The following is a 24,772-nucleotide window of genomic DNA, read 5'->3' on the forward strand; positions in this document are numbered from 1 at the left end:
ATCTTTTTTCTTACCATTTGTCATCTCATGAAGATCCAAATATATCTTGTCAGGATGGGAAACACTGAACACATAGTTCAACCAGCTCCATCTGGACTTGCTGCAATAGTAAAGTACTGAATACACACTGACGCGTCAATATTAATAATATGCCGTATGTGCTGAGATAGGATTTTAAATGTCAGACTTGTACTGTATTGGAGACTTTATACATATTTGTATGACTAGTGCTATCCAACTAAAAGATTGAGTGCTTCTTCTACCGATGATCATCCTCTGCCGCTGAGATGTTGAGGAATCAAGACACATCTGCATACATCTGATCAGAACCCGAGTACTGTTTATGATCATGTCTCCAGAGATATCCATGTCCAAGTTTCTCATTTAAATGTAAATAAGATTTAATATGTGAACATGATCAAAGCAAAAATAAGGCCTAAAATAGGAGGAGTAATGTGCACCTCAACATAAAAATGGATCCGTCATCAGTGCTTAGAAACTAATAAACAGAGCTCAACTGGGTTTTTATTTTTAATCCCATGTGATCATCTATTTCAGCCTCCAGTGAATATGTGGAGTTTGGACATTTTCTCTCAGTGTGAGTTAGAGATAAACAAATGAAGGCAGACTTTGACCTCAAACGTTAAAATTCGGATGGGCACACGACCCTCGGCTGATCACTGGCCCGTCTACCACAGCGAGCTCAGGTATGAACAGAAAATCTCACCAACAAATACTGTAAATATTTGTCATCTGCAGTAAGTTTAATGTTAAGATTAGTGGATTACACGCTCTGTTCACAGGCAGGGATCAGGAGGCCGTCAGGGCAGGTGATCTGCGTTAAGAGACTCAGATCATGTGAAACATCTGCAGCGGCTGATCAGCAAAGTGTATACGCATGGTCGGGGTATTGTGGGCAATTAGTAAACCGCGGGGGAGGCTGCCTGAGATGTGCTCCAGTAGCTCCACACTGTGACTAAATGCATACAGCTGCATCAGCCATTTCCAGCAACAAAAAAAAGAAAAGAAAAAAAGACTGGACTCACAGAGGGTTTATATTTCCATTGAAACACATTTTTCAGTTCAGAAGGTGAAAAAACATCATAAAGTAGGTCACCAAGTGATATTTGCGCTGTGATTGCTACTGCTTTGCATGAGACTTATGTTCATGTCGAGGACGCAAACACACGACCCCTGCTGTACCCGAGAGAGAGTTAATGAGTTCAGATGTAAGTTATAATCAGTAACAGAGTATTAGGACTTAGTCACCATGACTGGACCTGAGTCTGGGTCTACAAGAGCACACCTCACGCACTAATCAGTCCTTGTCTTTTCTCCATCAGGTACTCAGAGTTGGAATATGAGCACGTTTGTGACCCTCACAACAGGGCAGAGGATGCCAGTGGTTGGACTGGGCACATGGAAGAGTGCTCCAGGACAGGTCACACATTTTTATTTATTTACTTTTTTTTAAGCCTTGCTTTGTTTTTGGAGATGGTTACATTATAAAAACAACATATTGTGTTCACGTGTTCTCAGGTGAAGCAGGCAGTGCTGACCGCTTTGGAGTGTGGGTACAGACACATCGACTGTGCTGCTGCTTACGGCAACGAACAGGAGATCGGAGAGGCTCTCGAGCTCTGGGTCGGCCCCGGGAAGGTGAGAAAATGAGAAAAAAGTCAAGGGCTGTTTAATCTGTTGTTTCAGAGCTTTTCAGACATTATCAGCAGATCGTTCTGGTCAGTTGTTGCTCAACTGTAGAGGCTTAAACTTTTCCACCACACTTAACATTTTAAAGGCATCTCCTCCTTTTTATCTCGTCTCAAAAGCTTTTTTTTTTTTTTTCAGTTCAGCCTCGCCGTCCTTTTTAACATTAACAAGACAGTCTCAAGGTCCACCTACTTGTTCCAGAGCATTGGAACTGTGCCTAAAGTACTCAGAATAATAATATAACGAATAAGAATAATGAAAAGTTACAAAATGTGAACTGAATAAATGTCATCTGCTGGACCATGTGACATTATGTAAAGCTCCAGCTTCAACAACTTTATTTAGACAGTTCAGTGTTGTTTAACTCAGTGTCAACAAGTGACAATGACATGTTAACTCATAGCTGACACATGATAAAACTTTGTACAAAACTGTAAACCAAAAATTGCAGGTAAATATAAGCCTCGAGGCTCGAGCTACATTCAAGGTTATGACAGTCTGTAGAGTTGCAGGACATAGTTGGGTGACATATTAATTAATTCAATTCAATTCAATTTTATTTATATAGCGTCAATAACAATACAAATCGTCTCAAGACGCTTTACAAAAACCCGGCCTGAAACCCCCAGAGCAAGCCTGAAGGCAACGCTAAATTAATTTAGCGTCTAAACTGCCAGACTGTCCCGAGTGTTTCCCAAACAAACAGTCAGTGGCTTGTGTGCTCGCCAATCTTTCCACTCCAGGCTCTGCTCCGTGAGGAGGTGTTTGTGACTTCCAAACTGTGGAACACCAAACACCACCCAGAGGATGTTGAAGACGCCTGCAGGACCAGTCTGGCCCATCTCGGTCTCGCCTACTTGGACCTCTACCTCATGCACTGGCCCATGGCGTTTCGGTGGGCTGCCACACACTCAGTGACATCATTTTGTATTCACTTAGATGTTATTATACAGCTTAGGATCTGTGTTAAAAGTTAAAATATCACTTTTTGCTTTCTGTATGCGGATGTTTCAGGAGGGGGGACGAGCTGATGCCTCGACGAGAAGATGGAAGTATTTGTTACTCTGACACGCACTACAGAGATACTTGGAAAGCCATGGAGAGCCTCGTAGACAAAGGTCTGGTCAAGGCTATAGGACTGTCCAACTTCAACGCCAGACAGACTGATGACATCCTCAGCATGGCCAGACACAGACCTGTTGTAAACCAGGTACATTATTAAGATTGTCAATCATTGTATAAAACTTTTAAATTGGAAATAGCTCATAAAACTCATCGTCTGTGCCACAGGTGGAATGCCATCCTTATTTGTCTCAAACGGACCTCCTGTCACACTGCAGGTCTGTGTGATGCCAGTTTAATACAATCGAGTTTGGTTTTCTGAGAGATTAATACAATAATGTTCCTAGTAACAGTAACCATCCCTCCACTCCAGGTCAGTGTCAGTGTGTGTGACAGCTTACAGTCCTCTGGGCAGCGGAGACAGACCCTGGGCCTCTCCTAATGAACCAAGTCTGCTGCAGGATCCTCAGCTGGGAGCTATCGCCGTAAGATACCAGAAAACACCTGCCCAGGTTATACTCAGGTAAGACAGGAAGCCTCACATAACCCACCAATCAGGTGTAAGAGTGGACTTCTTCTACAAATACATAATTTAAACCTCATCACGCCGTGTGAAATCCGCAGGTGGCACATTCAGAGGGGTGTAGTGTGCATCCCCAAAAGTGTGACGCCCTCCAGGATCCAGCAGAATTTAAAGGTGTTTGACTTTTCTTTGTCCGACGAGGACATGAAGCTGATCGAATCCTTCAACCGCGGCGAGCGTTTCATCGTTCCGACAGTCGAGGTGAGTCACTAATTTACGACACCTCGCAGGCTTTCATAGCCACCTCTTCCCCGCGGACAGCCTGCTGAGCTCAAATTTCTTACGTTTATATATATATAACAGCCGCCTCAGTCCAAAACATTAACTGCAGTGGACTCCCTCTGGGGAAGGCTTAAATGTCAGTTTTATATTTCAATGGCCCTGTTTGTTGGTGGTACAGTGAGGTGTTTCAGGTCAGCTGGGTGAAGTTATTCGCTGCTGCACAAACTGCTAAAATATAATCTGTCATTGCCATAACTACAGAGCTCACACAACTAATTAGTTTTTCCTTCTGCAGAGGGACGGCAAGAGAGTGTGGAGAGACGCAGAACACCCTCATTTCCCTTTCCATGACACTTACTAAGTCTACAACAAATTGTGACATGCACTGAAAATAAAGAAATAAAAGTGAAATGTGATCAGAATATTTTTTTCCCCTCTTTGGAAGGAATGGCCAGTGTGCATTGCATTAACTTTCCTGTCACGCCACAGAGTGACACTGTGTGGCGAGCAACAGAACTGCTTCTCAGCCCAGTGACAATGTCATAGATCACATGGTGCCCTCATGTTTTCACTGTTCTGCATCAGTGCTCTCCGTTACACCTTTGAACACGAGTGATCAAATAAAGATAATTTTGGTGTCATGTTGAAAAAAGAAAAAAAAAATCAATATTATGGAGCATATAAATCACAAGCCTGTCATCTCTCTCCATGTTTCTACCCAGTCAGTAAAATGGAAATGTACACATAAATATAAAACCATGATACATGAATATTCCCCCAATACTGAATGCATTTCATTCCATTGTCTTTAACTACACTTAAATTGCATATTCATATTTGTCATATCCTTTGAAAGACCTAAATCTGACAAGATGAACTCTCTGTATCAATAAACAAGTCGTAAAACAGACTCTGGTAACACTTTCATTTTGTGAGATTTTATTTTTAACAACATAACCTTGACAAATTTGTAATACATTATATGCTACTGTTTATTTAAAAAAAAGAAAAAGGAAGTCATTAGCAATATGTTTTTTTTTTTCTTTTCTTTCCAAGTCTAGCATAGAACCCCTTCACTATAGCCATTCATGTTGGTTGTGATATACTGAGAATGAGGCCACTCAATAAATGCCACCCCACCCCACCCCCCCACCCCATTGAACAAAAAAAAAACAAAGAAAAAGAAAAAAAAATAATAATGAATCTGCAGTCAGTCACTCATCTTCCACTTCCAACATCCCCTTATCCCACCCACATCAAAGCCAGGGCAAACCAAGCGGCTACATGCTTTCTCCAAGGAAAAATCATACAAAAAGAGGAACACATGAAAGAAGCACAAAGTCCTAAAAATGTGGAATCTGGTGAGAATTTGTACAGGTGTGATCCCGGTACTGACCACATGGGGGCAGTGTACATTTATCCATAAAGGTCATCATCGTTGTCTTCATTGAACACTGGACCACTGCCAGTTCCTCCTGAGCCGTGGCTTGGACCACTGCCACCTGCAGCACTGGAGGGAAACCTGGAAGACAACCAATGTTCAAGTTGAAGTTATTTATCCTCCTTTTATCCCAGGAAAAAGCGGTTCTTAAAACTTGTGTTAATTTTAATCATTGGAGATGCAAATTAATAATTATTAGAAATCAGTTTGTTAAAGGGACTTAGGGAAAAAAATGCACACTAACTAATGAACCACTTCCTTGGTGTCTTTCTTCAGAGCTTAAAAACACAACTTCTGACTTTAATATAAAATGCCAAAGCTTACCTGAAGCTGCCGAAGCCACGGCTCTGCTGCAGTGTCTGCGCAAACATCTCATATTTGCGAATGTCGTTGTCACTGACGGAGCGACGGGCAAATCGCATCGCCTCTTCAAAGTGGTCCTTCCTGATCTCTGGCACAGGATCATCCTCTTCCACCTCCTATGAGACAGACCAGAAAAAAAATAAAAGATATCAGAAGATGGCAGCAGCAGATCAGCAGTGTACAGATGCTCATCAAGATATAAATAGGTGAACAACAAGACAGAGTAAGGACTGACCATAGCTGATGGGTTGGTCTGCCTCTCCCTCTCTCTGCGGATCTCATTCTCAATACTCTCTCTGATGGCCAGTTTACACGCCCGCTGGCAGATCTCTGTCAGGTCAGCTCCAGAGAACCCATTTGTCATCTTAGCCAGGAAGTCCAAGTCCACATCCTGTCAGTCAAAAGAAATGGATCGTTTAAATTTTTGTATTTTGTGCCTTGGCTCTTTAAAGTTATTTTTCACAGCTGAAGTTTTAAAATAAACCTGCTACTAAAAACAATGCACAAGCAGTAGGTGCGTTGGTGGTGTGAATAACGAGTAGTGGCGCAGTCACCTTGCTGATGGGACTCTTGCGGAGGTTGGCCTTCAGAATGCTCATCCTGCTCTTCTCATCAGGCAGGGGGATGTAGATGAGCTGATCCAGACGGCCAGGTCTCAGGATGGCAGGGTCAATGATGTCCGGTCTGTTTGTGGCTCCAATGATGAAGACGTTCTTCTTGCTCGACATTCCATCCATCTCGGTCAGGATCTGGTTGATCACACGGTCAGCGGCGCCGCCACCATCACCCACGTTGCCACCACGGGCCTTGGCTATGGAGTCCAACTCATCAAAGAAGAGGACGCATGGGGCTGCTTGACGAGCCTGGAAACATAACAGACGCACAAATGGTTACGAAACAAGGCAGAAATCATCTTAAAACTTTTAAATTGTGATTGTTCTGCAGATTGAACATACAACATTGAAAATCAATCCTGTTGAGCAGTCTGTCGAACATCAACATCAGTCTTACCTTGTCAAAGATCTCTCTGACGTTGGCCTCAGACTCTCCAAACCACATGGTGAGCAGCTCAGGTCCTTTGATGGAGATGAAGTTTGCCTGGCACTCATTGGCAATAGCTTTGGCCAGCAGAGTCTTACCACATCCAGGGGGACCATAGAATAGCACACCCTTGGATGGGGTCATGCCAAACTTGAGGAACTTGTCTGGGTGCTCCACTGGGTACTAAATTAATAAGAAGGGGCATAGTAAGCGATGGCAAACGGAAAGTTTGTGATATATCAGACACCGTCTCACTTCTGAAAGACGATCATACCTGCACCAGTTCCTGCAGCTCCCTCTTCACGTCCTCCAGACCGCCGATATCTTCCCAGGTAATGTTAGGAACCTCAACAACTGTCTCTCTCAGTGCAGATGGGTTGCTCTGGCTCAGAGCCCACTGCAAGATGAGATTGAGTGCGTTAGTATCGACTCAGAAAGCCTTTGCTGGCTATACAACACCATATTAAAAGAGAACATTACACATCTTACCTTGAAGTCATCCATGGTAACAGCAAGAGAGTTCATGACTTCAGCATCAATGGTCTCGTCCTCAAGGTCAATGAGGTCCATCTTCTTCCTAATGGCCTGCAGGGCAGCCTCAGAGCAGAGAGCAGCCAGATCTGCACCCACATGCCCATGGGTCTCATTGGCTACCTACAATAAGACACAGAGCTTCTTACAAAGGTATCCTGCCTAACATAGCCCTTCCACATAACCGTGCTTGTGACCATGACTCACACCTGTATTTTTATGTAGATCCAATGTTTGGTACCTACATTAGATGCCAGTGTCAGAATAAAGTTCTGAAGTTCACATTGTATGCCAAGCACACTGGCCTAGACTTTTCACAGTGTTCAATGCAAGTAAGTATTAATTTTCATAAGCCACTTATTCTGGCTTGATAGCCATGTTACATTAAATTATACCTACTATTCTCCTAACATATAAGTGGCCATGTTTTCTCTTGCAGTTTCACTTGTGACGAGCAATAAAACCATAAACAGCTGTAATTCAAACAAAGAATTTGGTGTCACCTGATTGCAGAAAAAAAAAAAAAAAGTGTACAAACCTGTTCCAAGTCAACATCGTCAGCCAGTTTCATGTTCTTGGTGTGAATCTGGAGAATCTCCAACCTGCCAGTGGCATCAGGGATGCCAATGTCCACCTCCCTGTCAAAACGACCTGTTGGTGGGGATCAAGCACACGCATTAGTTCCAAAAGAAAAACACATTATCAAGACAATTTAAAAGCTGCACCTGCAGGAAATGATTGCTTCCTCTCTAAGGTCGTGGAAGCAGAAGTGACACTTAAGACCACAGATATGAACTACTATATTTAGTGAAGGATCAGAATTTGATGATTGAGCAAGATCCAAGATGTCAAAAACATCTCATCACATGTTTTGAAAACTGGAGTAGTGGGAAGCCGACACATGAACTGCAGAGTCCACAAACTTAACACTAGCAAGCAGTACTGGCTTACATAGTAATCAGTACTATGACAAGATGCATAGCAAATCCATTCATATAAGAAACCATTACTTTGGGCTACTGTAATAACCTGGTATAGGTTATAGGCACAGTGCCACTTGATAATATCATAAAATCCATTTATATCTGAATTTGCTAGGAGCTACAGATCTCTTCGAAACAATAACATTGACTCACTGGATATTATGGAAAACACAGGTCACTAGGTCACTAAAATTATTCTAGAAAACTGGTTTTACATGCAATTGAATAAGTCCTATGCCTATATTTCTTTGGAAATGGCTTCACTGACAGGAGTTGATAAGTATGAGCAATGTCAAAACCCCATGAAAGAATTTCAATTTTTCTACCTCAGTGTGTTACTGGCTTAACAACGTACAGCACTGTTTCATTGTAATGTGGATGCTTCAAGTTCTTAAGAACTGAAATAACTTAAATACATGCTATAAACATTAAATTTACCAAATCTCCTGAGAGCAGGGTCGATGCTGTTGGGTCTGTTGGTGGCAGCCATGACAATGACATGAGCTCTCTGTTTCAGGCCATCCATAAGTGTCAGCAGCTGAGAAACAATGCGCCTCTCCACCTCACCGTGAGTCTAAACACAAAAGACACTTGTTGTTATAATTCACATGTTCGTCCAGGCACTTATGTCTTAAGTGGATAATTGCTCTGCAAAATAAACCAAATACTTGAAAACCATGGTACCTAAGGAGTACCTGCATTCTTTGTACAATTTCAGCCCTTTTGTAACGTCCAGACATTTACTGTCGTCTTGACTGCACTGCACTAAAATCATAATAGACGCTGTGCTGATGTACAGCAGCTATCCCTTCAGTTTCCACTCACCTTCTCTCTCTTTGGGGCAATTGCGTCAAGTTCATCGATAAAGATGATGGCAGGAGCATTCTTCTCCGCTTCCTCAAAGGCCTTTCTCAGGTTACTCTCGCTCTCTCCTGCCAGCTTACTCATGATCTCAGGGCCTAAAAGGGAGAAGCATAGATTGATTTAAAAGAGTCCTCCCTCACAGACTATCCAAGCAACCATAGGATAGGATTCTGTTAAATACAGATCATACTACAATTAAGAAACCCTGGATAACTCATTTAATGGCCCCAACTAGGAATGTGTGTGTATGGAAGATAGACAAAGATGGGTGTTCACACCATTAATCAGGAAGAAGAAGGCTCCTGTTTCATTGGCCACAGCCCTGGCAATCAAAGTTTTTCCAGTTCCAGGGGGTCCATACAGCAGGATTCCACGTGGGGGCTGAGAAAGAAGAAAACTTAAAGTTATACCTTTTTGTAAAATGGGAAGAATTTTTTTAAGATGAGTGCTGGCAGACTGAAAAGTACCAAACTTTCCGTCACTTATCTTAATGACATCATAAAAACTGAAAGCAATATAAACAAAACCAAAAGTATCCAGCAGTGTGTAGCCTTCTTGCTTTACTCTGATATACAACAGTATACATGTGTACAAGTGTTTGATCAGACATAGCACACATTGCGTAACTGCAACACAGATATAGAAGACTCCGTAAGGGACCAAGTATTACTTACACTGTAGCGTCTCGCTAAAAGTAGTCAACACTTGCCACTGCTCATTAATGTACAACCTTTTTTAAATTTCAGGATTGGTGCATTTAAGTCTACAGAAGTTACAGAGAAAGTTCATTTGTATCATTTAGCCACACATGTTATCTTTAAAACTCCACAATGAAGGCATACCCAGCTACTTGATTCTCCCTGTACTTTAATAAGGTGCCTCACCTTGACTCCAATGGCCTTAAACAGTGCGGGGTGTCTAAGAGGCAGCTCCACCATCTCTTTGATCTGAGCCAACTGCTTCCTCACCCCTCCAATGTCATCATAGCCCACTTCATTCAGGGACTCTTCCTCATCCTGCATGTGCAAACACATAATGTTTAAACTTCCATGGAATTCATTTTTGATAAATGTTAGCCCTATGCACTGTGTATGCACCCGCTACCTACCTCTCTCCTGATTGGCTCTCCCTCACAGTGAATGACTGTATCAGGTGCCACGATGCAGTAGGGAGAAGGATCGGTCTCTACCACCTTGAACTCCACAGCACGCATGCCTCCTCTGACCAGGAAAATATCACCTTCACAAAGTAAAAGAAAACGCGTTACTAACACAGAAGAGCTACATGCTGACATACACTGAGACATACGAGTAGTCCTGTAACAAACAAATCTTGTCATCACATTAGAAATTGGTGCTTACCTTTGCGGATTGGCCTGTAAGCCTCTAAGAAGTATGGCTTCAGGTAGACCTCAAACAGGTTGCCAGTGATTCCTTCTACGGTGTCATCTATTGGGAGGACATGAATCCTCTTTCCATACTTCACATCAGGGCATGGCTGGATGCTGAGAGAGATATAAGACATAACACCTCTTGCTTAATAAATAGCTGTATTCTAATTGTAATGTATTCTTATATTAGGTTTTTTTCCCTCACCTGATGACATCTCCCAAACGGACCCTCAGGTTGTTACGGACCACCCTATTCATGCGAACCTTTTCGTCAGAGCAGGTGTCATCAGACAGCACAATGCACACCGTTTCCCGCCGCTTCTTTCCTTTCATCAGCACTGTGTCTCCACGGAAGAGCTGCAGCTCGTCCATCTTGGTCTGAAGGCAAATCAAACAAGTTATTTTGTGAATTCCAGTGCCATCTATCCACCCGTCAATCTAGACAGATCGGTGTTTGGGGAAAAACCTTCAAAATGTTGTACCTGAGACAGAGAGACCACGCTGTTGTCTTCATTGATGGATTCATCAACAATCAATCTGTTGGGTCTGTTCTTCTGTTTCAGAATCGCAGTTGATAGATCATCATTTTTGGATCTATGACGAGAAACAGTTGCGACAAGGTCAAACAAAATACTTCTTATTGTGTGCATTTAAGATGTTGTACAGTTCCTACAATGACAAAAAGGGACAAATCATTAGGAATAAAAGGTACAGGAAACCCTTAAATATTATCTACACATGACGAAATCCGCTCCTAAGGCGCTCTCTGACACCACGAAACTATTGAGTTTCTGGTTTAGATTCTCGGGTACGTCATCTGGGAATTGCAAAACACCTCCTTTGAAGACGGATCAGTGTTCAGGGGTCATTATAGTTGTCTTCTTACTCAATAAGGACTACTACTTGGATACTTTCAGATCTATGATAACACTATAAAAGAGTTACATAAGTATGTGCACTTGTGCTATTGATTGTGTTTACCATGTGCTGCTATTGTTAATGGACACAAATGTATGTTTACTTTACGGTCCGTGTACATTTTATAAAAATAAATTTAATTTGTATAGCGTTATAAATCAAATTACGTGACAAAGAATAATTTCTGCATATTAATATTCTAATTATTAAGAATGTATGACTTTAACTAAGTACAAACAGGTCGTTTACTCAGCTCGTTGATTACAATGACCGAAAGATACAAAAGGGAAAATTCGAGCAATCACTCGAGTTTTCAAAATGCCGTAATAAAAAAAAGGTGTGATTGTTTCTAGAAAACTGATGGCCCGTTTTTGTAGTTTCTCTTTCATGTTGTTAGCATGCTAATGTTAGCCTTTAAGCTAGCCGACTAGCAAGCAAGCGAGCCAGATGACACAGCAAAAGAATTAGGAAAAAAAAAAAAAAAAACTTTCTTCGCTAGCTAGCACAATTTAAGACTTACACTACAACCGTGGCGTGACTTTTCATACGTTAGCTGACAATGTAACCTTGAGGTACATAATAATCAAACGTGTTATTTCACCGCTGTTAAGCTAGCAGCAAAAACCCCAAGTAAATTGTCGACTTAAAATGAGTAGCCGATGCTATTAGCCCGCTAGCTTCGGTGCACTGTAGGAACGCTATTGACAGTCTAACGTGAAGTTAGCCATCTGGTTAGCTAGTGTTTTCTCTCGTGAAACAGTAAGCGTGTGTCCAAAGTGTACGCCATTCGCTGGGTAAATTCGCTGTTATTACATTTACAATTTGACGCCAAGGCTAAATGTAGGTTATTAACCGGTAGATAGGCCAATTTCTCGGCGTGATGGTGGACGGTTTTGGCCTTGACACTGTTGCTATGCTAACGTTAGCATTCAAACACGACAGCGATGACTGCGCTTTGTCAAGTCGCTGTCACACAGCTAGCTAACAGAATACCAATAACTGACCAACGACAACTGTGTGGGTGACAACAGTTAAACAACTGTCAACGAATCGTCGGGACAAAATACACGCGTTTATACGGCTGTAGTGTTAGGTTATTCAACCAACAGACAAAGTGCGGAGGATGAAGTAGCTGACCCCATTAGCTCTCCTGCTAGCAAACTCGGCAATGTATTAGCATTGAGCTAACTTTAATAAACTAATGTATTCTGAACTGACGTTGGGCATTTAAATGGCCTTCCCCGATAGCCACTGATTCGAAAACAAATTTTAATAAGAGTGGATGAAATTTATACTCACTCCCCGCCGGAAGCCATGGTCGTCCACTAGGATTACTATTAATAAATAAAGAAATTCTCACTAAATGTTTAAGAGGCTTAACCGGGTTCTCGTTACTCTACGTTCTCTGAGATTTCACACGAAAGAGCAGCAGTTTCCGTGCTTTCTTTACAGTTATACCATGAGCTGGAGGCATCCTTCACTCCGATTGGCTGGAGGCCGGTCGTCAATCTCGACAACCAATCGAAATACTCCCAGGTTGTCGTCACCGAGGCTACTGAGAAACTTCAGCCACTTACAAATGAGATGGCCGTTACTATTTTCATCAACTTTTGTCTTATTGGCCTATCGGCAAAACCCAGTCGTCAAATCAGCGTTTACCGCGTTGATATTAAAGAATCGCAAAAACACAAGAATCGTTTCTTAACGGGGAGGAAGCTACTTAATCTTAGTGTTTTTATTTAAAGATAACGTTTATTTAAAAAGCTGTATAAACACATATTCTGATGCCAGTCAGTTTATTGTATCTTGAGAAGTAGTAAGTAATGTACTTTAAATTAAAATAAGTCTATCACCGTAAAATACAGTTTTTCTTCCCTGCAAAACAGTTCACACTCGATATGTCACAGTAATCGTTCAGCGTTTTTAATGAATAAAATACATAATACACAATATGCTTTATTTGACTGTCCTAGTTGATACATGTTTGTTGTGGGTGTGGTTTTCATTTCATAGGCCAGAGAAAGTTGATCCCGTTCATTAAGTGTCAGGGCATTCTTCTTTTGTCTGCAAGCTGACTACACAGGACCAAGTTCATGGATTCTGCGGCGCAGCTCCGTGGAGTCCAACAAAGGGCCAGACTGAGGTTCCTGTAAGTACACAGGGAGACTCCTGCAACACAAAAGGCAGGCAGACAGTTAGTGTGCAGCATGAGAGACAAGACAGATCAATGCTTTAGTGGGTTGTGCATCTGTGCTCAGTGCGTGGTCAAACGTGTTTGTGACCATCTCGTTGAGTGTGGTTTGTAAAATTACATCCCAGTGCCTCACACATGCATTTATATGCTTAAGTGTATGACATACTGCACAGCATGGAGCCACAAATGTAGTGGAGGAGGAAAAATAATAACAACAGTCTCTCACTCTACTAAGGATTCAGTGGCCAGGCTCCAGGCTTTTTCCCAACAAGCTGCCGCCTCCCGCCTCCTGCCAAGCCTCCACAGCACCTCACCACTCCACAGCCCTGCATCCACACTCTCTGAGACAGCACATACATACATCATCGTGACTTATTTTACTGTAACAGAGTATCATATAGATGTTAAACATAGGTTCAGGGTTTGCTATACACATTGTTAAGTTGTAGCTGTGACGTGAGTACCTGGGAAGGCCTGTTGGCTTAGCTGGAGGTCTCTGAGAGCCTCTTTCAGCTGGTCCGTCTGGGTGAAGCTGATGCCTCTACCAGCTAGTGAAAGCCCCTTCAGTCTTTGGAGGATACAGAGATTTCCCCCCTGTTTGACATACGTATCTGCGCTGGGGATGTGTGCTTGGAAACCTGTAATTGACCATAAAATGCACAAAATAACAGAAGCTGGAACATATGTAAATATGGACAGTCTCTCCAATGCATGAGAAAAATTATTAAAGTACTCACCACTGCTTTTAAAGCGTACCTTCACCAGCAGGTTGATACACCTGTAATACAGAATACAAGCTTACATGTTTGTTACAATCACAAAAATTGACGACAGAAATAAAGCTAATTTCATGTCATAGACCTTGTGTAGTGAGTCACAGCTTGTTTCCAGTCCTTCAGGTGAGTATGGCAGTGACCTTGGAGGAGGTAGGCAGCTGCTGCCCAGAGCAGCATCGCCACCCTATCTTCACTACCTGCACTCACATCACTGGACTCAGCCCCAATACGCTCCTCTGGCTCTTCCAGCACCACTTTCTCTGGCAGCAGCTCCAGTGTCGAGCTGATGACTTCATTGCAGAGCGCCATACAATCTGCAGGCCGCCGAGCCATGAGCAAGGCAGCGCCAGCCTCCAGGTAAAGCTCTGGTAACCTGGGAAGGGTAGAGGCCTCTGCATGCACCTGAAACTGAGACAAACACATGTCAGTGAATTCCCAGGGAATACATTATGAATCCTCACAAATATGGATTTAATAAATTATCTTGCATGTCTGTCGTCATTTTCACTCTTACTTCATGTTGGTCTTCTGAGTGAAGAGCAGCCAGCAGGTCTAGATAATGTTCAACCCCTTCTGACACCCTGTAGAAAAAGCAGCAACACTCATTTATTAACTGTCATGTGCACTGTGTTTAATATTTTCCTCTACATGTTCTGTTTTGAGTACAGGACAGATGCCAGTAGAAGAGAGTTACAGAGATTCCAAGACCCCCTGCTGCTCTTCTCACCTGCCATGGCGGACACACTTGAGGGCCAGACTGTGAAGGACACTGAGGGTAGACGGAACTGAAAGCAGGCTGCTCAGTGATTGGCTGCTGAGGAGTAGGGACGGGGAGAGGAGATGGGAACCAGCCAGAGTAGGCTCTGCAGCGGAGGGCAACATCAATGTCTGTGGGACAAGAGAGGTTTCATGTTTCAGCATGCAGGCACTTAAATGTGTCAGTGACCAAAATAACTTTGTTAACTTAAAAATATAAATATGTGCAGGGACTATCTTTAACAACAATAATTATTTATCTACATGACAAATGTTGAGAACAATTTTACAAGCAGCTGGCATCATTCTCTCATATTTATGCAAGTACTGCGTATATGTGTTACTCACTGATTGCAGTAAGCGAAGAGCTTGTATCTCAGCCTGCGTGTTTCCCATCTGCCTGTAGATGAGCATGCTCTGGTAGAGAGCACATACACAACTGGAGTCCGTCTCCAGTGCTTTCCTGTAACACTGCAGTGCCATCTGAGGGCGGCTCTGGAGACAAATGCAAACACTCTTAGATGCAAGGGCTAAAACATGCTACTTCTTTATTTGTATGCGAGTGTGTACCATATGAGCAAGGCAGGAGCCAGAGAGGAAGTGTGTGTATGCTACTAGAGCTCTGGGAGCTGGCAGGGTGGAGGCTGCCTGCAGATCACACAGCGCCTCCGAGCTCTGACCCTCATTCAGCCTTTCCGCACCTTATTTAAAAAAACAGAGTGGAGTATTTATTTAGAATGGCTTCTTACAAGATTATAGTCTCGACACAACAAACTGTCACTGGCACTGCAAAATGCATTCAGAAAAAACACACAAGTGTTGCTGACCCTGAACAATGGCAGTGCAGATCTGCAACAATTCAATAAGCCTTCTTGTGTCCATCACCAACAGTGGAATGATTGAGAACTTTCTCTTTGCTTTGTTGCTGTTGTCATCCCCAACTCCATCACATAGTGTCTCAGACAGAGACGACATCTCCTCCTGCATCACAAGTATAGTCGTAATACTATGGCCAAATGAACTTTATGCTTGAGACTTCATTTAAGCCACAGAAAAAGGTGCAAAAACTCTCTTAAAGCATACTCTTACCTGAAATTGCTGTACAGTTTTCAACTGGCAGGTGGCCAGCCATATTGCCCACTGCAGACAGAGAAGATTCAACACACGAGTATGCAAAGCTGTGTTTCCCACTGATTTGAGAACTGCTCTCCAGCACACAAGTTGGTCTGAAGTACCAGGGTCACCTCCTGTCACCTGTAGAACTGCAAGGAATAAGAGCCATCCGTAAAATCCTTCAGACTATCACAAAGTTAGACTTATGGCACTAGTTCCTGCATTTCTACATCTATAGTTTTGCCATCAATCACCACAGAGGCTCACCTCTCTCTGTGGCTTTTGTGAGGAGCAGCTCAGCTTCTGAAAACTGAGACAGAGCAGTAGAGCACATGCAGGCATTGTACGCCACGGCCAGCTCCAACTGAGTGTGATCTGCATGGGGGGGGATACCTGCAGAAGAGGGACACGGGTTAAGGAGGAGGGGAGAGACAGAATACGCATAAAGCTCCCTGCCATCAAAAATTATCCCTTAGTGTTATGAAGGAAATGGGCCACCTTGTATTTTCATTAAAAGCTTGTGAAACTCAGAGGAACACCATCTCAGGTGGGTCTGGTTGTGGTCTGGACTCGAGGCATCTCGTCGTCCCTCTTGCTCCTGAAGCAATCAATGTAACAGTGTTTGCAACATTCAGGCAATAACAGTTTTCACATATTTATACTTTATTTTAGTGTTTAAATGTAATGCTACTTCACATTAATACTTCACTACAATTTAAAGGGAAATACGGTTACCTTAACATAAATACATTTATTAGATATAACTGCAAGTCACTTTGTAGGTACAGATTACACGTTTACACAGATTACACATCTGTAATAATATTCCACGACATAATGCAGTGTAATAAATTAACTTTCTGAAGAAGAGCCATTAAAGAAGTACACAAGTGCACTTTTCTTTAAATACTTTTTTGACGGCCGTATTGCCACAGATATGAATACGTCTTCTACCTCTGCTAATAGTTTTCACTGTCCAACCAAATAAAATCAATACATGAAACCCAACACTATGATGTTCCTGGTCTCTTAATCTATTCCGCTCGCTGGGTAATGCTACCTACCTTTAATTTGTTCACTAACTCGTTGTTTTCTTGAATCCACCTATCTGATAAAGAAAGCGGCTGACACACTTTATATGACATTGCATTGCTGTTTTGCAAAAAGCGATGTTTTGTTTGAACTTTCCCTCGTCTGTCAGGCAGGCGCTAACACCGGAAGTAAACATTGGCTCGCTCTGACACAGCGGGGCTCTGCTGCCCCCTGTGGACAGATCTGGCAGCGACAACCAACAGTGCTTTATCTGTCCAGCAGGGGGTGCTGTGACCGAGCCAAGTCCAGCTGTTCTTCTAGAAACTTCAATCTCTGGATTTGTCACAACCACAAAACTGTTAAGAACTACACAGCCGTTTGTTATATATCACACAGACACTTTCACAGTTACAAGCCCTGTATGTACTTTGCCTGATTATGTGTGAAAAATAAGGGGGAAAAAAGAGTCAGCACTGTCCATAGTGTCATGATATCACATGCACGCTCGCACACATACAAGCCCACAGAAAGCTAATGCAATTCAAGGCCTTAATTGACAATACAGCTGAGTCATCCTTGAGAGTGCCAGGACAGCCATTTTTCTGGATGACCCTCCCAAGGTGACTCCCTCTTTTCTCATCCAGTTCCACTCTTCTCCTCCCGTCTATGTGCCTCTGTCATCCCTCCATCGATGCATCATCTTGTTCCCTAATGTTTGAGATCACCACGGTCTGCCTTCATCACAGCCTCCCAGTTCTTCCTTTATTCCGCTGTCTCAAATCACTGAAAGGTCTAAATATACCAATATGGAAGAAAAAAAAAAACAAGGGAAGCTTGCTTTTTCTAGGGAAGCTCCTGCAGTCACTGCACCCTCAGCTGCACAGGCATGCAGGCACACAAGATATCATTCTCCTGGGAAAGATTTCACTATTTCCTGACATTTTCCTTTGTATCGATCCTGCTATTTTCCATCTCTGCATCTGTCTCGCTCTGCCTCTCTATCTATTCTTTCAAGGACAAGGTCGCAAGGCAAGATCCTCCTCTCTTCCTGGTGCTGTCAGTGTCATTTCCACGGCAAATAAACTTTCAATTTAAGATTTGACTGTGAAGAATTCACAGATTATGTTGCTTAACAGTGACATAAATCCTCCTCTTCCATATACTAGTGATGGACTGTGTGCCCTATGTGAGGGTACTGGCTATTTGTAAAATAAATTTAGTTCCACATACAGTGGAGGATTTAACCATTTCATCTGTTTTTGAGCCACATGACTTGCTTATACACTTTAACACAAACTCTGTGGAAAATGACCATCTATTTCATCTTGACTTGGTTTCTTAATGGTGCATTCAAATGACATGGTCTTGCAGAAGCATTGAATATGAGCCGAATTCTGCCTACTCTGCTGCAATATCCTCATTTATAAAACATGAAGACAGTGGAGGGAGGGGGTGGGTTGCATGTTATTTCGATCCCACATGCCCTTAAGCCCCCACAACCATGTTAGACGAGAAGCAAGATGCTCACAATCCCTCATTCTTTTAACACATTTGCAACCTTAAATAAATGTGACACAACTGATGGAGGGTATACTAAGGGCTTAGGTGTCACACAGTCCCATGGACACCACTAAGGGGACAACACTCATGTTTACAGTGACAAAGACTGGCTGATGAAGAGAAATGACTATATGTGCTGGTGCTTTAACGTAGGCATCAGGGATTATGCATATACGCTGTTCTCCTTTCTCCTTTTGAGGAATGCAGAGTAAACTCACTCACCCTGAATTTGTAATCAATAGGTGCTGCATGTGCTCTTCAGGCCTGGTCCTCTTTTCAGACCAGACAATCCTGTAGATCAGCAGAGACAGCTCAGTTCGTTTGTTTTTTTGAATGCTGTATCATCGTAGCATCCTGATGTGCACACATCGTAACGTTTGTGTTCATGCTGTCGCTGTTGCCATGTCATGCTTGGCCTGCAACCAGATCTGCACATCTGGAAATTAATTCATCTTCAGGAGTTTTATTTTTAACCTCGTTTGTGTGTTCGTGTGTGCAGTAAAGGAGGGGGGGGGGGTATGTCAATGGCCCAGCAGTTGAGTTGAGTCCCAGGGGGCAAGGTGTGGATCTGCAAACTCACACTGCAGCAGTGTAGCTACAGAGAGCATCAGCAGAACACACTGAACACCCACACACTCTGTTCACATGGACCTTAGCCTCAGGATACCCAAAACATAGAGACATGTTCACAACTTGCACAAAAAAATAAAATCTTTATTTATGAGGGAAGTTTGTAAAGACACTTGGTAACCGACAAATGCAAACCTAGGCCTAAAATTATTAATGTTTTAATTTTTCCCGGTGTTAAGCATAAAGAAGTGATGCTTGAAAACATCGTGTGATATGTGTGTGTTGTATGAACAAAATACACCTTGAATTAAAATATTCATCAGCAAGATGCTACAGCTACTGATCAGAGTGACCATAAGTATTCCTACGCTTGCAGTAGTTTCTGGAGAAAATGTGTCTCTTTAAAAAAGAGTGTGTCCTGCTGCTGACTAGTGAGTTTTCCCTCCCGCCTATAAAAGCACAGCGCTCTCCCTCCTACTGCAGTCAGTTCTCCTCCGGCTCAGCCAACATGAGTTTCACGGTAGAACACCACTACATGGGCCCGGGCTCGTACCGCAAGGCTCGGCCCGTCTCTGTGTCCTCCAGCGGATTTCACTCCCAGCGCCGCCGCCTCACCTACAGCCAGCCGTCCACCCTGGACAGCATGGAGACATTCAACGGAGACAAGACGAGGAAGAGCGAGAAAGAGATCCTGCAGGCTCTGAACGACCGCTTCGCCGGCTACATCGACAAGGTGCGCAACTTGGAGATGCACAACCGCAACCTGGAGGCAGAAGCGGAAGCTCTGCGGCAGAGCCAGGCAGGACGTGCATCCGTCGGTGAGCACTACGAGCGAGAGCTGGCTGACCTGAGGGGTCTCCTGCAGCAGCTGACCGGAGAGAAGGCCCGCGCTGCCCTAGAGCACGAGCACCTGGAAGACGACATCCAGCACCTGCGGGTCAGGCTGGAGGATGAGGCGCGGAACCGGGAAGAGTTGGAGGCTGCCGCCCGCGCCATGAAGAAGTATGTTGAGGAGTGCCGGCTGACACGTCTGGAGCTGGACAAGAAGCTCCGCGCCCTGGAGGAGGAGGCCGTTTTCCTGAAGAAGAACCACGAGGAAGAAGTGGCCGAGCTCCTGGCGCAGATTCAGGGCGCGCAGGTGAGCTTCGATATGCGGGACTCGATCAAGGCGGACGTCACCAGCGCACTGCGAGAGATCCGATCCCAGCTGGATAGTCACGCATCCAAGAGCTCAACCCACGCCGAGGAATGGTTCAAAGGTGAGTTGAGGAATGGAAGTTTCTAAAAAGTGCGCAAACTTTCCCGTGCGTAAAATAGTGATCGTTCTCTGTCCATGGTGCTGAACTGTCCAGTCGTTTGGGTTGGAACAGTAGCCAGACCGTGACTTAAGGTGGAGTACCAGTGGCTTGCAGTATGTTACTCAGGAACACATTTACTTTCTGATATGAGACTGTTAACTAGATCCTCTAGTTATATTTGATGTTTATAACCTTCATCCCACCAAGCCACCGAATTTATAATATACTTGTAATATATATATATATAATATAATATACTACTAATATACAATGTGGCAGATTTAAATAATATTCCCTCTAGTTTAGTTACAGTCTTTTCTGTGACTGCCCTGTTGCCGCAGAATGATCTTTTTTGCTGCAGACGTGAGATGCACGTAGAGAGGAGGCTGTGATTAATTTGCACTCTGCTGTAGGTAACAGTGGGTGTGTTCTTGAGAGCAGTGTATTACTCCGTTCGCTGCGTTGATGGATCTCAACATTGAACCTCCGCAAATAGAACAGCTCTGTTCAAGGTCACTGTGTCTGTCAGGTAGACAGGAGGCAATGCCACATCCGGTCACCTCCTCTTAACTCAGGACAGGACTTCAAAGTAACCTGTACATAGAGATATGATGGGAAGGTTTATGGAAGCAAAGCGGTAACTGAGACGTCAGCTGAGATGAGCACAGAGCTGCTGACCTTTGCCGTACTACACAAACACACCGCTGTCAACTATGAAGGCCAAGAAGGGTTTCTTGTGCACAATAAGTTTAATGGCATGTCACAGGACTTAATGGTCTATGCCTAAACTCTTGCAGTACACTTACCTGCTGACCTGATATAAAAGGTGCAAACAGAATGACCTTCTCTGAGTCCAGCTGACTGCAGCAGCAGCTCATTCATGCTTGGAAGAGGGAGGGAGCTGAGTCAGACCACTGACTGACAGATGGATGGTGTCAAGGTTACTCAGGCTCCCACAGGGACTGTCTGCCCTCTAAGGCAGGACTGGTCAAATGTCTCACGATTGAAAACATAAGGTCCAGTCTGTGCTTATGCATCCTGAATCTTAAAATTCTGTTCTTCGTCACACACAGGCTGCAGGAAAGTCAGTGGTGTGACACAGCAAAATATCTCATTTATTCGAGCCACTTCTACATGTTACACCTACTGTTGTCTGCATTTCCTTCAGTGCGCATGGAGCGCCTGTCTGACGCTGCGAGGTCTAACCAGGATGCAATCCGTGGAAGCCAGGATGAGATCGCAGAGTACCGTCGCCAGCTCCAGAACCGCACTATCGAGCTGGAGACTCTCCGAGGAACCAAGGAGTCGCTAGAGAGGCAGCGTATAGAGAGTGAGGACAGACACCAGGATGATCTCAGCTCACTACAGGCAAGAGATCAGCGCGGACACGGGGAAACCAGACATGCATATTTATTCCACTTATCAACTTATCCACTCAGGGTGATATCTGATCTGTTTGGTCTCCATGTTTTTGAATTCACAGGAGACCATCAATCAGCTGGACAACGAGCTGAAAACCACCAAATGGGAGATGGCCAGCCAGCTGAAAGACTACCAGGAGCTGCTGAATGTTAAGATGGCTCTAGATATTGAGATTGCTGCTTACAGGTTGGTATCATTAAACCGATTCCTTGGTTGCCTTATGTCAGATGTTATTAACACTTTTATTGATGCCATCTTCGAAACAGGAAGTTACTGGAAGGAGAGGAGAACCGCTTTGCAGGCGGCAGCCCATACTCCTACATGGAAAGCAGGTTGTCTTCCGCCCACTTGAAAGTTAAAGGAGAGGAGATCTCTGATACAGTCATCTTGGAGGAGCAGACAGATGAGACCCAGGTGACTGAGGTCACAGAGGAGGAGGAAGAGGAGGAGGAGAAAGAAGAAGCAGGAGAGGAAGAAGAGGAGGAAACCAAAGAGGAGGAGGGAGAAGGTGAGGAAGGTGAAGAAAAGGAGGAAGAAGGAGAGGGAGAGGGAGAGAAGGAAGAAGAAAAGGGAGAGGAGGAGAAGGAGGAAGAGGGAGAGGAGAAAGAGGAGAAAGAGGAGGAAGAGGAGGCAGGGGAGGAAGAAGAGAAGTCCAAATCTCCAGAAAAAGCCGCAACCCCTCCTTCAAAATCCCCTCAGCCTAAATCTCCTGTGGCCAAATCACCAGAATCTAAATCACCAGAATCCAAATCACCAGCATCCAAATCCCCCATGCCCAAATCACCTGCTAAGTCTCCTGCGGTCAAATCCCCCGCAGGAGATGAGTCTAAGTCCCCTGTGTCAAAATCCCCTGAACCAAAATCACCTCCTCCCAAAAGCCCCGAACCAAAGTCTCCAGAGAAAGAGGAGGCCAAGCCTGCTGCTGCCAAAGACACCCCTAAAGAGGAGAAGAAAGAGGAGAAGCCCGAGCCCGTCAAGGAGGAAAAGAAGGAGAAAGAGCAGCCCGTGAAGGAGGAGAAGAAGCAAGAGCCCAAGGAGAAGGAGCCAGAGAAGGAAGAGAAACCCGATACCAAGAAAGAGAGCAAAGCAGAGGAAGCACCCAAAAAGGATGAAGCCTCAAAACCGACACCTACCAGCAAGGCCGCTGAGGAGAAACCTGCCCCCAAGCCTGAGCCTAAAGAGACTGCTCCACCCGCTAAGGAGGAGAAGCCCTCTGCTCCGAAATCGGAAAAGGCAGAGCCCGACGCAAAGCCAGCTCCGAAAGCAGAGCCTGAGAAAGCAGAGAGCAAGAAGGAGGAGAAGAAGCCGGAGGAGAAGCCTGCACCCAAGGCAGAGCCTGAGAAAGCAGAGAGCAAGAAGGAGGAGAAGAAGGCGGAGGAGAAGCCTGCTCCTAAGGCTGAGCCCGAGAAAGCGGAGAGCAAGAAGGAGGAGAAGAAGCCGGAGGAGAAGCCTGCTCCTAAGGCCGAGCCCGAGAAAACAGAGAGCAAGAAGGAGGAGAAGAAGCCAGAGGACAAAAAGGAGACCAGTAAAGAAGAGAGTAAGGAGGTGAAGGAGGGAGCAAAGACGGAGAAAGTTGAGAAATCTTCTGGCACTGAGTCAAAGGAAAGCAAGGAGGCAAAGAAGTAAGCTTGAAATTCTGCATTTCAAGGCTAGAGGAGAGGAGTAGGTGGAGATGCCAAAGAACTCTGAGAGAGGGAAGTAATGGAAAGGCAAACAGAGGGTTAAGAGCAGGAGAAAGGAGCTGGGTGTACCCAGTAGTGCACATGGACAAATTCATGTCCACAGCTAAGCAGACAACAGTATGTAAGCAATAGTGATTTCTGTAGCAAATAACCCCTTGCTCCCTAAGTATGGCCATTACACCCCCACGATGCTTCTGATGTATGACTGTAGTGAATGCAGAATGCTCTAAACTCTTTATCTGAATGTGACAACTGCCCTTAATAAATAACAAGTGCATTTAAACTGAATCCCGCTGACGGGCACAGCAGCGTCCTGCTGGACCCTCTCAAGCCTTCAAGGGTAGAGATGTCAAAATAATGTCAAGCTAAAGTTTGTGACAGACACTGAATATAAAAATGTATATTTAAGGAGATACAAACGTCTATATTATATTTACAGATAGTAAAGAAAGACTTGAATTTTGCTTGTTTGTGCACCTTAATGCAGCTTCTCCCGACAGGTGAGCTGCAGAGTCTCACTCTTCTAGTCTGCAATGCAAGGACAATGATGACTGTGCTATGTATAAACTGCTGAGAATATGCAATATGAAACAGTAAATAAAGAATGGAAAAAAAAAAAAATCAAACACAAGAGGCTCTGTGAGGTTTTCTTAATGTGTTGACCCTGCATGAAAATGTGTGGCGTGTTAACCTTCAGAGAAGATTTCTGAAGTGTAATTGTGGAAGGTTCGAGGCCAAAAGGTAAATGCCACGAGTTGCTTGCACTGCATTGCGGCTGAGGAGAGGGGGAGCTGTGCCCACCCTCAGCAGCCACCGCACCCTTCCTCACATCCCACAGACCACGATGTATTAATCAGGAGCAGCGCGGCTCGCTTGCACATGAACAGACTCGGCTCCCCGGCTTATCCTCCCGACAGGATCGCACCTTCACAATCCAGCCACAACTCCCATGTTTATCTGAGTATTATTAGCTCCTAATTAACATCATATCTGATGTATAATGGCTCCGGTGTCACGAGAAGGATTAAGATTACTAAAGAACAAGCCTTCACTTTGAAACCGGACAAGATTAATGAGGAAACATTAATCCTCACTGTCAGCTTTGGTCATGACTTGCAGCCGCATTTGAGCTTTTCATAGATTTCTACAATCTTTAATAGAAATAGTGCAGCTAAAGTATTAATAAGATTTACATGTCAGTACATTGACAGATATCATTCCTCATTATCAGACTACTAAAGTCTATCAAAAAGCAGATTCA

The 24,772-nt window shown here is 44.0% G+C and overlaps 4 protein-coding genes across 4 annotated transcripts; 2 read left to right on the forward strand and 2 right to left on the reverse strand.

Moving 5' to 3' along the window:
• Positions 1–1,046: 1,046 nt before the first annotated feature.
• akr1a1a (aldo-keto reductase family 1, member A1a (aldehyde reductase)) lies at positions 1,047–4,209 on the forward strand. The gene is made up of 8 exons (XM_084552129.1): positions 1,047–1,441; positions 1,540–1,659; positions 2,454–2,605; positions 2,725–2,920; positions 3,001–3,050; positions 3,146–3,295; positions 3,397–3,556; positions 3,873–4,209. The coding sequence occupies exons 1-8, from the start codon at positions 1,361–1,363 to the stop codon at positions 3,936–3,938; spliced, it is 975 nt and encodes a 324-aa protein (XP_084408255.1). The 5' UTR covers positions 1,047–1,360; the 3' UTR covers positions 3,939–4,209.
• A 279-nt stretch (positions 4,210–4,488) lies between these two features.
• On the reverse strand, positions 4,489–12,534 carry vcp (valosin containing protein). The gene is made up of 17 exons (XM_084551499.1): positions 12,408–12,534; positions 10,673–10,784; positions 10,396–10,568; positions 10,162–10,304; positions 9,909–10,039; positions 9,685–9,816; positions 9,079–9,181; positions 8,762–8,895; positions 8,375–8,510; positions 7,492–7,604; positions 6,912–7,076; positions 6,697–6,819; positions 6,393–6,605; positions 5,936–6,244; positions 5,617–5,772; positions 5,343–5,497; positions 4,489–5,099 (listed from the first exon to the last, which is right to left on the reverse strand). The coding sequence occupies exons 1-17, from the start codon at positions 12,422–12,424 to the stop codon at positions 4,994–4,996; spliced, it is 2,421 nt and encodes an 806-aa protein (XP_084407625.1). The 5' UTR covers positions 12,425–12,534; the 3' UTR covers positions 4,489–4,993.
• Positions 12,535–12,682: 148 nt separating this feature from the next.
• On the reverse strand, positions 12,683–17,771 carry fancg (FA complementation group G). Its single transcript, XM_084551500.1, has 14 exons — positions 17,012–17,771; positions 16,446–16,545; positions 16,215–16,340; positions 15,924–16,096; positions 15,662–15,815; positions 15,405–15,535; positions 15,183–15,329; positions 14,806–14,966; positions 14,593–14,659; positions 14,164–14,486; positions 14,040–14,080; positions 13,767–13,940; positions 13,529–13,643; positions 12,683–13,277 (listed from the first exon to the last, which is right to left on the reverse strand). Exons 1-14 carry the CDS (start codon positions 17,090–17,092, stop codon positions 13,184–13,186), a joined length of 1,887 nt encoding a protein of 628 aa, XP_084407626.1. The 5' UTR covers positions 17,093–17,771; the 3' UTR covers positions 12,683–13,183.
• Positions 17,772–19,241: 1,470 nt separating this feature from the next.
• Positions 19,242–23,455, forward strand: LOC311492531 (uncharacterized protein; the record flags this gene model as incomplete). Its single annotated transcript, XM_084550821.1, has 4 exons — positions 19,242–20,368; positions 21,576–21,775; positions 21,891–22,015; positions 22,096–23,455. The coding sequence occupies exons 1-4, from the start codon at positions 19,501–19,503 to the stop codon at positions 23,453–23,455; spliced, it is 2,553 nt and encodes an 850-aa protein (XP_084406947.1). The 5' UTR covers positions 19,242–19,500.
• Positions 23,456–24,772: the final 1,317 nt, after the last annotated feature.

Source organism: Chelon labrosus, assembly GCF_963514085.1.
Source record: "Chelon labrosus genome assembly, chromosome: 9".
Classification (NCBI taxonomy): Eukaryota; Metazoa; Chordata; class Actinopteri; order Mugiliformes; family Mugilidae; genus Chelon; species Chelon labrosus.

Excerpts from the sequence above, each read along its gene's own strand:
- akr1a1a (XM_084552129.1), top strand. The coding sequence starts at position 1,361 with ATGAGCACGTTTGTGACCCTCACAACAGGGCAGAGGATGCCAGTGGTT. Across the intron at positions 1,660-2,453 it reads TCTGGGTCGGCCCCGGGAAG|GCTCTGCTCCGTGAGGAGGT; the intron begins GTGAGAAAATGA and ends TTTCCACTCCAG. Across the intron at positions 3,296-3,396 it reads CCTGCCCAGGTTATACTCAG|GTGGCACATTCAGAGGGGTG; the intron begins GTAAGACAGGAA and ends TGAAATCCGCAG.
- vcp (XM_084551499.1), bottom strand. Across the intron at positions 10,040-10,161 it reads TTACAGGCCAATCCGCAAAG|GTGATATTTTCCTGGTCAGA; the intron begins GTAAGCACCAAT and ends TACTTTGTGAAG. Across the intron at positions 8,896-9,078 it reads CTTCTTCTTCCTGATTAATG|GCCCTGAGATCATGAGTAAG; the intron begins GTGTGAACACCC and ends TCTCCCTTTTAG.
- fancg (XM_084551500.1), bottom strand. The coding sequence starts at position 17,092 with ATGTCATATAAAGTGTGTCAGCCGCTTTCTTTATCAGATAGGTGGATT. Across the intron at positions 16,546-17,011 it reads AGTTAGTGAACAAATTAAAG|GAGCAAGAGGGACGACGAGA; the intron begins GTAGGTAGCATT and ends TGATTGCTTCAG. Across the intron at positions 13,644-13,766 it reads AAGCCAACAGGCCTTCCCAG|AGAGTGTGGATGCAGGGCTG; the intron begins GTACTCACGTCA and ends GTGCTGTCTCAG.